This window comes from Desmodus rotundus, chromosome 3 (assembly GCF_022682495.2).
Source record: "Desmodus rotundus isolate HL8 chromosome 3, HLdesRot8A.1, whole genome shotgun sequence".
Taxonomy (NCBI): Eukaryota; Metazoa; Chordata; class Mammalia; order Chiroptera; family Phyllostomidae; genus Desmodus; species Desmodus rotundus.
This window is the reverse complement of record NC_071389.1, coordinates 35333050-35346027: the sequence shown is the minus strand read 5'-3', so window position 1 is coordinate 35346027 and position 12978 is coordinate 35333050. Positions and strand designations below refer to the sequence as shown.

The 12978-nt window shown below is 38.3% G+C and overlaps 1 protein-coding gene across 1 annotated transcript in view; it reads right to left on the bottom strand.

The window, feature by feature from the left end:
• Positions 1-12978, bottom strand: part of ZYG11B (zyg-11 family member B, cell cycle regulator) — a 73650-nt gene that overhangs the window by 37636 nt on the left and 23036 nt on the right. Inside the window, exon 3 of the mRNA XM_024571034.4 lies at positions 5687-6441. Coding sequence (XP_024426802.2) covers positions 5687-6441 — 755 coding nt within the window. The remainder of the gene's footprint in view (positions 1-5686; positions 6442-12978) is intronic.

The window sequence follows — 12978 nt, the reverse complement described above, 5'->3', positions numbered from 1 at the left end:
GCCTCTTGGCCTGCAACCCAGGAATGTGCCCTAACTGGAAATCGAACCAGTGGTTCAATTTCGGTTGCAGGCCAGCCAGCGCTCAATCCACTGAGCTACACCAGCCAGGGCCATTTGTTATTTATTTTATTAGAAGGTTTAAAAACATGTAAAAAACTGTCATTCAGAGAGATGTAATCTCATTAAGTTGGAAGACTGAGTCCTTTTTGGCAGAACCATTACACAGAGGGACACAAAAACAAATATTTAAAAAATACTACTCAGCAACTAGGTTTTATATGAACAGACAGTATTCAGGTAGGAATATGCAGCTTTGAGGAAATGAAGGCCTGCATCATGACTGACATTTCAACCACTGATATGATATGCTATCAGGTCACGTGCGAACTAGAGTACAGATGTGTGCCAAGTGACACGTGGGCACATACTGAGCATTTGTAAGAATGTATAAATAACAATGTTATTTGGGGTTTTTTTTTAAAGATTTTATTTATTTATTTTTAGAGAGGGGGAAGGGAAGAAGAAACAGAGGGAGAGAAACATGGATATGTGAAAGATACATCAAATGACTGCCTCTCACACACGCCCACGTGGGGACCTGGCCCAGAACCCAGGCATGTGCCCTGACTGGAAATCGAACCGGTGGCCTTTCAATGTGCAGGCCAGTGCTCAATCCACTGAGCCACACCAGTCAGGGCACAATGTTATTTCTTTACAAATGCTTTTAAAACTATTTATGCATACATACACATGGGTTGTGACTATGTATTCAGATATATAAGCAGTAATTGAATAATAAAAATTTCCTAAGTGTTCACTTCTTTTTTAATCACCCTGAACTTTTTCTTAGATTCTCTTAGATCTGGAAAGACAGTGAAATACTATGTGAAACAAAAAGGATTGTAAGATGGAAATTATTTAACAATGATTTGTCAAACTTCATTATCCACATTTGGTTCATTCTTAAAATTTTTATAATATCTTATATGAAATAGAGCCTCAAGCCCTGGCTGGTGTGGCTCAGTGCAATGAGCACCAGCCTGAATACCAAGGGGTTGCCGATTAGATTCCAAGTCAGGGCACAAGCCTGGGTTGTAGGCCAGGTCCCCACGTGGGGGCACGTGAGAGGCAACCACACATTGATGTTTCTCTCCCTCTCTTTCTCCCTCCCTTCCCCTCTCTAAAAATAAATAAAATATTTTTAAAAATTAAAAAAAAAGAAATATAGCCTCAAGTTACCTTTGAATATAAAATTAAAGCATTTTTGTTACTGGAATGTTAAATACTCTAAACCAATTTCACTGCCTGTATGTTTTATTCAACAATACTTCTCTAGCCAGTGGTAAATCCTCAAATTAAGTAATCTGGTTCCTCAGACTGCAGCACCTTCAATTCAATCAACTTCATATGCTAGATCAAAAAAAAAAAAAACCAAAAAACAAGTGTCTGTATATACTAGTTTCTGCAAACAGTTTAAAACAGAGAAAATGTCCTTAACCACCAAATTAAGCCTTGTTAAGATTTAATATATGGATTAAAACTGAAATTTATATTCTAAGGAAGAATCTTCTTATAGCACTCTGTATATAATTTTATTGTAGCATATACACTGGGTTAAAGGTATTTTTAAATCTGCCTGTATCCTCTCCACTAGACTAGAATTCCTCAAGAGCAGGGGCACTAATTCAGACGTCTTTTTTTTTTTTTTTTAAGATTTTATTTATTTTTAGAGAAAAGGAGGGAGAGAAACATCAATGTGTAGTTGCCCCTCACATATGCCCAACTGGGGATCTGTCCCACAACCCAGGCATATACCCTGACTGGGAATCGAACCCACAACCTCCTAGTTTGCAGGCTGATGCTCAATCCACTGAGCCACACCAGCCAGGGCTAATTAAGATGTCTTTCAAAAGTGCTTGGCAGATGTTGTCTTAGAATGGATCAACTTCACTTGATGTTAATTACTCCAACTTGATATAGGAGTCTTAGTTCAAGAGAGAAGTCTAGGTTAGAGATTACATTTGGGAGTCATTAGTAGATAGGTTAAGGACTAAGGCCTGGAACACTCCAATATTTAGAGGCCTGAGACATGAGGAGGAACCAGCAAAGAAAATTGAGACTGAGTAGTCAGAAAGGTAGGAAAAAAAATACAAGACAAGTGTGATATCCTGGAGGTTAACTCAAAAAAGTATTTCAAGAAGGAGGGAGAACAAGATCAACTGTGTCAAATACCATTTAAGGCAAAATAAGATGAAGACTGAGAATTGATACTGGGTTTAGCACACTTCCAGTGATTCTCATGGGAACCGTGGCTGGGTAGACAACCCGAGTCTGGGAATGAGGTGGTCCACAAACCTAAGAGTCCTAGTTGTGGAGAAGTAGAAGATTCAGGAACTGGATGGTCACAAAAGAGCAAACTGGGTGGGGAAACAGTGACAACAGAGTTGGAAATTCTATGGTAAGGAAGCCCTCTGTGTTGGGACTAGAAACTGAGAAAAAAGGCAAGAATGAAAATACTCAAGTAGAAGCGATGAAGTGTAGTAGAAAGGACACACACTCTGGAATCAAACAGTCCAAGGGTACAGGGCAGGCTCTAATGTCATCTGGTTGTGACCCTTAATAAACCCATTCCTTTTCATTGAGCTAACAAATCAAAATAAGTTATACACACACACACACACACACACGCAAAAAATTGTTATAACCACCTCACTCAGAGTACCATATATGCACACTAGGGAGTCACGCTGTGTCTATTTCTTGCATCTTTTAGTGTGGCCTAAAAAACTCAGCAATGTAAGGCCAATAAAGCCAATCTAAACTAATGTAAAGCATCACAATACTAAGATAATCATTTCAGACAAGTTTTTCAATTTTGCTAAGTTAGACAATTCTAAAAAAGGTGACATGGCAATCTCAACTCTCCTCTCTTAATAAGACCTTTCATTTTTCAGTTGTCAAATCAGCAGTCAAGTAATTTAAAAGGAACATCAATTTTTGTACATAGTTGAATAAAGGGCAAAGATCCAATGATCTTTATTTTTAAAAATATTTTAAAACAATGATTCTCACTTTCAGCTGCATATTACAAACACCTACGTAGCTTTAAACAATACTGAAGCCTAAGTTCCACCTCCCTGTGATTCTGGTTTAATTGTTCAAGCTTCCCGGGTTATTTCTTTTTAATTAAAAACTCTTTTCCAGCTTTAGTAGGAATGACTGAAATATAACACTGTGTAAGTTAAGGTGTACCACATGGTTTGATGCATGTACATACTACGAAATGATTACAGTGGTAAGGTTAGTTAACACAGCCATCACCTCACATAATTACACTCCCGCTGATTTTGATTGTCGTCAAGGTTGAGGATCACTGCTTCAACACGTCCAGAGGAGGATATTAGATAACGATAACAAAGTGTTTGCTAGGTTCAAGATTTCAACATAATTTCAGTTGCATTTGTGAAATCAAACTTATTTCACGTAGGCATCATGGAATATGGATGCCTTAATAGCCTCAATTTTAAAATTTAGGCTAATTCACTGCTCTTGGATAACATCTTTTTAGGATCTTTATCTTAATGTACCAGTGACACATTCCTTTCATCCTTCAGGATGGAGGTCTAGCTTAACTCTTCCAGGAAATCCTTCCTCAATTCCCAGCACAAAGGGCTTTCTTCCTCTTTAAATTTTTACAATTCTTTATTATCTGATCCAGGGCCTTCATCCCTTTAATTTGTACAATTCTTAACTATCTGGCCCGTTGTTAGGCAGTTAAGTATAATATTAAAGCAGTAATTTACATTTTTGTGCTTCTTTCATCAACAAGCCATACGCTAGAAATGTAGCTTGTTCCACAGCAAGTCGTTAAGTTCCTCCTACTTCTTGTTGCCCTGCACCTGGCTGATGTGATGCTTCCAAGCCTGGCCCTGGCACCTACTTCTCCAACTTCATTTCATCACTCTCTGTCTTTTTACTGTTGCGCTCTAGCCAGTCACCTTCCTTCAGTTCCTTGGACGTACTATATTCCTTCCTACCGCACATCTATTGCATATATTATTCTCTCTGTGAAGAGACAGTAAGTTTCTTACCAAGCTACTCACCCTTAAGATCTTCACTCATTTTATTAGTTCCTCAGAGAAGGCTTAAATTAAGTTGTCTCTCTCTTAAACATTCTCATATACAGTATTGTGTATCTGCTAGATTCTTAGCACTACTAAACAGTTTAAGGTATATATATGTGTGTGTATATATATATAACATATAAATATATTTGCATATAATGTACATATTTCAAGTGCACACACACACATATGATATTTGATTAGCTGACTCCCTTGCTAAATTACAAGCTCCATAAGGCAAGATCTTGTCTCTCCGGCCTCACCATCAAATCCCCATGTCCAGCATAGTAATAAGTGTACAGAGGCACCTGATAAAATTTTATTGAGTAAATGAATAAAAAAGAGTAACTCAAAACCATTTCCTACATTCTATTTTTAAAGTCTAAATTTACAAATAACCTAGGAATTGAATGTTTATAAGATATTTATAATTAACCTTTCCTTCTCCTGTATGGAGGTCAATGACAGTTGCTCAAAAAAGGTGTCTTGCCACCTTGCCATTTAGCCACAACATTCACTTCTAGGCCATCCCTGACTCTGCTCCAGGTAAGATCAAAGAATGCTTCTGCTTAAGTTGTGTAGGTATTAAGGGGGAGGGGTGGGAAATGGGGCTCTGGAACTAGACATGTAGATCCAAATGTTAGTTCTAACTAACAGTGAATCATATAATTTCTGAGCCTATCTTTGGCATCTATAATATGGGGTTAATACCTATGAATATAAAGCATCTAGAGGACAGAATATATGTTAGAAAATATTAGTATTCCTTAAATTCGTCACATTCTATCCTTCAAGGTCTAACTCCGATACCATCTTCTCTATTAAACTCCAAATTCTCCAGCTAGAAGAAATTGCTCCTACTCTCCTACAGCAACTGCACATATTCTTAGCTTTATGGTTTTTTGTTGTTGTTGTTTCTGTTTTTTGTTTTGGTGATCATATCATTACCATTCCTATTAGACTAAGCTCCTAGGAGGCAGATCCTATATCTCATATCTTCGAATGCCAAACTGTATCACAGCTCAATAGATGTTTGCTAAACTGAATTTAAACTATGAGGCACAGGAAACCTAACAAAAGCAAAAATTGACCATTTCTGCAATAGAAATTCCCTTAGAGAACTTGATCTCCCACTAGATATTCAAATCAACAAGGAGTATCCCTAGTTTCTTTGAAGTGATTCATTAGAAATGGTTATATTTAAGTGGTTCAAAATATCTAAACATATCATCATGAGAACTATCCTATATCCAGGGTTTACTATGTGACTTATACTTTACATGTATAAATCTTCAGAAGAATTCTGCAAGTAGGAATGATATCTACTTATAAATAAAGAAATGGAAACTCAAAAAGTTACATCATAGCTTGCTCTGTGTCATAAAGTAAACAAGTCCTTAGGACTTGTAATTAGGACTTTGACTCTAAAGCAAGATCTTTCCTCTATACAATGCCCTGTTTCATGAATAGGTTCCATATATCATTACACATTCACCTCAATGTAGTCTTATACAACAAAACATTGGCCAGCCTGACAAAATAATACATTTTTAAAGTCTAACCTTCAAATGTCCTTCGCCTGTGAGGAATTCAGAGTAACCAGCATCAGTGGCCAGCAAACCTACAAACTGCATGCTGGGCCGTTGTTGTATAAAAGCTTCGACAGCTTTATCTGTCACATGCTTTCTCCCAGAAACATCCAGGGAGACGAGGTTAGGTAGGATGTCCTTTTGTTCAAGTAAACGAAGAGCTATGTCTGATGTAAACTGTTTATCATCTGAAATATCAAGATGGTTCAAATGTTTTAGTTCTCGAACAACATCCAGTATCTGGGTAGTTGTCATTTTTAAACATTTCAAGTGGTGCATGGTAAGAGATTTGAGTCGGTCTTTGCAGGCCAGCAGAGCTGTGATGTCTGTGATCGAGGTGTTAGAAATATCCAGGCTCTCTAATCTTGGCAATGAGGCAACTTCAGCCAGGTCTTCATTGTAAAAGAGAACGTTAGTGATGCTTAATGCTCGAAGGCCAGAAAGCCGGCTGAAACACCGCTCATAAGGATCTTCAAGGGACAGAGTTAATGAGTTCAGCACCAGGCACTGCAGATTTTGCTGGATCCATTTATTACTGCCAAGCCCGCTGATGATGTCTGTAATGGTGATGTCGGCATTCACACCTGTTGCATCAAGTTCCACTAACTTGTGGTGGCAGAACGCTTTCCGAAAAGCAACAGCAGAGATTTTGGCTTTGCGAATGCAAGCTCTCTTTAAGCGCATCTGGTTGCCCCTAAAAATACCTACAGTTCCATCATTCAGTAGACCTGAAAAAAAACAAAACAAAACAAGCAGCACCTTAACTTAAAAAAAAATGGTTAAAGAAAAGCTAAAATTTCCAGCATACTTTACATTTCCAAGGCACTCCCATGTAACAATATCTCATTTAATATATATAACAGTTGACTTAGGTAAAAATATTATTATCAACAGTTTACAGATGAGTAAACTGGGGCTGGGAAAAGTGGCCTTCCAAGACCACAGAGCTAGCAAGTGGCAGAATTAGGACTGAGGCAGACATTACTGATACTCACATCTGGTTCTCCCTGTCTCCCTGAACACATGGACAACTACATTTCCCAGTCTACCCTAGGAGTTAAATGGGGTCATGTCCCTAGTTCTGGCCAATAGGCTGTAAGCTGAAGCACCTGGAGTGCATGATTTTCCATGCTATCTTTTCCTGCTATGGCAAATGAGGAGCCTTCAAGTTATGGACAGTGTAGCTCTATGAGTGGAGCTTTCATCAGCCCAGGTCCTATGGTGACCATGGAGAAGAACCCTCCATGGACTTGCAGCGTTTATGCACCATGAGTGAGGTATAAACTTTGTGTTATGCTACTAGATCTGGGAGTTAATTTATTACCAAGGCCTTTCTAGCCTATACTTTAAATTCACTGTAACACATTATTATACACACAAACACATATCTACATACAAATATAGTTAGCATAACTGTCTATAGTTTATTATGAAACCACTAGCTAATGGGATCTAAAATATTATTAAAAGGATCTAGAGATTATAGTGCCTCCCTGTCAGATGAATTCAAATAAAGTGAGCACAGTAATCTTTTAAAGTCCCTAAGAGATTAAAAAAAAAATCACTCATCATACCAAGAACCAGGAAGGTCTCAAACTGAATAAAAGACAATCTACAAATGTCAACATGAGATAACAAAAATGTTAAAATTACTTGACAGCCCTGACTGGTGTGGCTCACTTGGATGGGTGTCATCCCACAAAGCAAAAGGTCACCAGTTCGATTCCGGTCAGGGCATATGCCTGGGTTGTGGGTTCTGTCTCCAGTCAGGGTGCATATGAAAGGCAACCAATTGATGTTTCTCTCTCACACTGATGTTTCTCACCCTTTCTCCCTCCCTTCCGCTCTCTCTAAAAATAAATAAATAAAATCTTTAAAAAATTATTTTACAAATATTTTAAAGGAGCCATCATAAGAATGCTTAAGTGAACAATTACAAACATGCTTGAAACAAATGAAAAATAGAAAGACTCGGCAAAAAATAAAAGATATAAAGAAGAACCAAATGGAATTTTAGCACTGAAAAATACAATAATTGGGTTCAACTAGATGGGAAGGAACAGGGGAAAGAATTAGTAAACTAAAAGATAAAACAATAAAAATAACTCAAATCTAAACAACAGAAAAAAATAATACACTGGAAAAAATTGAACAGAGCTATTTGTGTCGTTGAAATCCCAGACAGGGAGGAGAGAGAGGGCAGAGTTGAAAAAGTACTTGAATAAATAATGGGTATATACCTATTAGAATGGCTCAAATAAAAAACGGTAACAACACCAAGGACTGGCAAGTGCATGTAGAAAATGGATCAGTCACATATTGCTGGCAGGAGTGTAAAATGGTACTACCACTCTGCAAACAGTTTGGCAGTCTTCTTAAAACCTAAACATGCAACTACCATGCAACCAGCAAGAGCACTGCGGGGTATTTATCCCAGCGATGACTGGTTACACAAACCGATGTACTTCATGACATGGACTACTACTCAGAAATAAGAAGGAATGAACTGAGACACAACAATCTGGAGGAATCTCCAGAATAAATTATACTGAGTCAAAAAAAGCCAATCCCAAAAGGTTATATACTGAATGATTACATTTATATAACACTCTTGAAATGACAAAATTACAGAAGTGGTTGCCAGGGTGTACAGAGGAGGAAGGGGTAGGAGAGAAGTGATTGTGGCTATAAAAGAGCAACATGAAGGATCCTTAAGGAGATGGAAATCTTGATTACATCAATCTCAATAACCTGGTTGTGATAATGGTTTTACAAGATACTATCACTGGAGAGAGAGGATATCAACATCTGTATTATTTATTACCACTCCATGTGAATCAACAATTGTCTTAAAAATATGAAGTTTAATTTTTTTTAAAAAGAGATCACTGTAGAAAATTTTTAAATGTGTTGACATGGAATTAAGGAAATTCCATCTGATGGCTTCAATTTTCTTGCTAAGAGTAAGTGATAGGAAGTCTGAGTAGAGCAAAGAACATCTGAAACAATTATTAGGAGCACTAATGATGATCAGGGAAATACTCAAGAATTCCTGGGCTGAGGGGCCTTATCGTTATATTATTCACTTGCCTCCTTCTCATCATTCAGGTCTCAGCCTAATTATCACCTCCTTGGAGAAGCTTTCTTTCACCATCCACGCTGAAGTAGATGCCTTCTTTTTTTACCTTCTCTGAGAACCATGCTCTTTTTCCCTCAGAGGATCTATCACAATTTGTAATTCTACGTTTGTTTGCTTCTTAATTATGCCTTCCACTGGACTATACACTTAATGAGAGCAACATTTATGTTGTAGTCAATGTTGTATACTCAACACCTAACATAGTGCCTGGCATGCAACAGGTGGTCAGTAATCTCCTCTGGAACTTCCTTCTTATACATGTTACTTATATTGAACCTCTTGTGCACTTACTAGTAATTCCTTTCACACATATGTTAAGGATCTTCTGTTAAGGATGCTTGTAAAAAAAAAAAATGGGAATAGACCTTGAGTTAAGATCACTGTCTTCCTTGTTTATGCCACAAAATAAATTTTCACGTTTTTAAATGTTAATTTTATTTTTTACAGCTAAAACTTCAGACTCTTCAGTTAATTAAGACTGATTTTAATCTTAGTGACTATCGCAGCGCCTTACAAATTTTGCTCTTAAATTTTGACACTGTATACGTATATTTAATAAAATGGGTTAGTCCTGGCCTATTTTAGTCAGTCCACATCAAGTGAATTTTTCTAATAACTAAGTTTAAGTGTCTATATTTGAAAGTAATGGAATTAAAAGAGCAAAGAAATTTAAATTAAAAAAAAGAAAAAAATAGACCTGTGTTTGAGTTTTGGTTCCAATAATAATTTGTTATTTGACACTAGACAAATTAGTCCACAAGGCTGATTCCATATCTGTAAAACGTGAATAGTTATATCTCCCTCACAGGGATTGCTATGAAGACATACATAAAAAGCATTTTGCAAATTGAAAGCACTACACAAATGTCATTAACTATATTTGAAAGAAATCTTTCTATATCTTTTCCTTCTTTCAAAAATAAACACACTGAAGAATCATCTATCTTTTTCTATGACCAATAGTTGTACTTGCTACAACGTATTTAAGTGAAATCTTCCTTTGCTGTCATACAATCTACTTGGGTTGCAGCTGGCAGCCTTCGGATTACCAATTCTTAATTTGCTGTGGTCAAAGAACAAAGGTAATTAGAACTGTGTGTATTTAAGGGTCAATATTCTAAATGAAGGTTGCTCAAGGGATTCATTCAAGGAGTAAAGTACAGAAGTCTTAATGTGAGGATTTTGCCCCAAAGCATTTTTTAAAATTTCTTCCTGGTTTAGTCTATAGAGAGCTGAGGTGACCAGTAATGTGACCTCCAGGTTAAGTGACCCCACTAGACCGGGGGCATAAGCCCTCAATCATTTAGAAAGTCTATGTGGCCATACAAGGATGTAATCCATGTTCCAATTTAATCTCAAACCCGAGTATGTAAAGGTGCATCAGTTTAGGGTAGACAGACACATTATCATTAGATGGCAACATCCTTATCCTGATTCCTAGCTCTTCCATGCACATTTCCTGGAAAATTTTGAGCACTGAGACACAAATCGATAGAATGAGCAAAGGTTAGAGTAAGAGAATTATAGATCCCAATAAGTAAAACTTTCACATCAGGTTTATTTCAATAAAAACTATTACTAATATCAGTAATCCTTTGAATTGAGTAAATAAGTAAAAATTTTAAGTGTAAATATTATTTTCTAAAATCATGACACTATTAGAAAAATACAATATCACCAATTTTAAAAGAATTCTTGGAACTTTTTCCCCGTTTTGCTGAGATAATTTTTAAACACAGAGAAAAAGTTATGAAACAACTTTTTAAAAATTGTGACAAGAATTGGCAATAAGTTCTTTTTAAAAAAAGTATGTTTATTGATTTGAGAGACAGAGAAATGGCAATGTGAGAGAGAAATATTGCCCCAACCAGGGATCAAATCTGCAACCTGGGTATGTGCCCCAACCAGGAATTAAACTCGCAACCTTTTGGTATACCAGATGATGCTCCAAACTACTGAGCCACACCTGCCAGGGTGGCAATATGTTCTTTTGCACAGAATCAGTAGTGCCCACTCTTGATTATTTGAAGGTGAATATGATTTTTTTAAATTTATTTTTTTATCTTCACCTGAGAACATTTTTTTATTGCTTTGAGAGAGAGAAACATCAATGTGAGAGAGAAGTATTGATTGGTAGCCTTCCATATACACCCAGACTGGGAATCGTATGTACCTTGACTAGAGAGATCACACCTACAAGGCATATGGGAATGATGTTCTAACCAACTGAGCTACCTGGCCAGGGCCTATATTTAAATTGAATATGTTCATATATATATTTGAATAGAATATGTTAAGCATAATCATTAAATTGAGACTAGAAACCTCAGTTTCCTTATCTGGATTATAAATGGGATAATAGCTTCCTTAAGAGTTTTTTGAGAAAATTCAAGGAAAACATATAAAATGCCTGGAATGTAACAGGCAATCAATAAATGGCATTATTATTGCCACATTTTTATTCTACTTTATGGTTGTGGACAAATTATTTTTCCTACTGTAAGAATTTATAAACTCTGCCCTAGCTAGTGTGGCTCAGTGGATTGAGTGCCAGTTTGCAAACCAAAGGGTTGAAGGTTTGATTCCTAGTCAGGGTACATGCCTGGGTTGTGGGACAGGTCCCTGGTGGGGCAGGTGGGGGGGTGTGATAGGCAACCACACATTGATGTTTCTCTCCCTCTCTTTCTCCCTCCCTTCCCTTCTTTAAAAATAAATGAATAAAATCTTTTAAAAAAAGATTTATAAATCCTATCTATAAAGGTATTATATCTCTTTCAACCTAAACAGAAGTAAAAAGAATCCTTAATGTACATAACCAGAATTTCACAGATGAGACACTCCCAACATATTTTTAGAATTTGTTTTTGAATAATGGAGGAACCAAGATGGCGGCGTAGGTAGACACACTGCGCCTCCTCGCACAACCAGAACTGACAGAGAATCGAACAGCAAGGGGGACCAAAACCAAGAGGGTGGAAAATAAACATTCATCCAGACTGGTGGGGGGGCGGAGACGGGCACCGGGGTGGAGAGGACTCGCGTGGCTGTGGTGGGACTGAGACTGGCGGAGTGTGGGACAAATGGCGCAGGCAGTCTGAGCACTAGCAGACCCTGCGGCCCCACATTTGCACAGATAAACCCAGAGGGCCGGACTCAGAGTGGCAGAGAACGGGGCAGGCAGAGCAGCGGGTAGCACCCTGCGGCACCACATTCATCCACAGATGAACCGGACGACGGCAGCGAAGCAGACCATGCAGCCCAGGGCTCCAGCTCCGGGAAATAAAGCCTCAAACCTCTGATTGAAAGCGCCCCTGGGGGTTGGGGCGGCAGCAGGAGAGACTCCCACCCTCACAGGAGAGGTTGTTGGAGAGACCCACAGGGGCCTAGAGTGTACACAGGCCACCCACTCGGGAACCAGCACCAGAGGGGCCCAGTTTGGTTGTGGGTATCGGAGTGAAAGATTGAAATCCGGAGGAGAGTGAGGCGGGCGCCATTGCTCCCACTCGGCCCCTCCCCCACGTACAGCATCACAGCGCACCAGCGTTACCCGCCCCCCGGGGAACACCTAAGGCTCCGCCCCTTAAAGTAACAGACGCGCCAAGACAAAAAAAAAAAAAAAAAAAGAAAAAATGGCCCAAATGACAGAACACTTCAAAGCTCCAGAAAAAATACAACTAAGCGAGGAAGAGATAGCCAACCTATCAGATGCACAGTTCAAAGCACTGGTTATCAATATGCTCACAGATTTGGTTGAATCTGTTCGAAAAACAGATGAAAAAATGAAGCCTATGCTAAGAGAAACAAAGGAAAATGTACAGGGAACCAATAGTGATGCAAAGGAAACTGGGACTCAAATCAATGGTACGGACCAGAAGGAAGAAACAAACATCCAACCAGAAAAGAATGAAGAAACAAGAACTTGGAAAAATGAGGCGAGGCTTAGGAACCTCCAGGACACCTTGAAACGTTCCAACATCCGAATGATAGGGGTGCCAGAAGGAGAAGAGGAAGAACAAAAAATTGAAAACTTATTTGAACAAATAATGGAGAACTTCCCCGATCTGGCAAAGGAAATAGACTTCCAGGAAGTCCAGGAAGCTCAGAGAGTCCCAAAGAAGCTGGACCC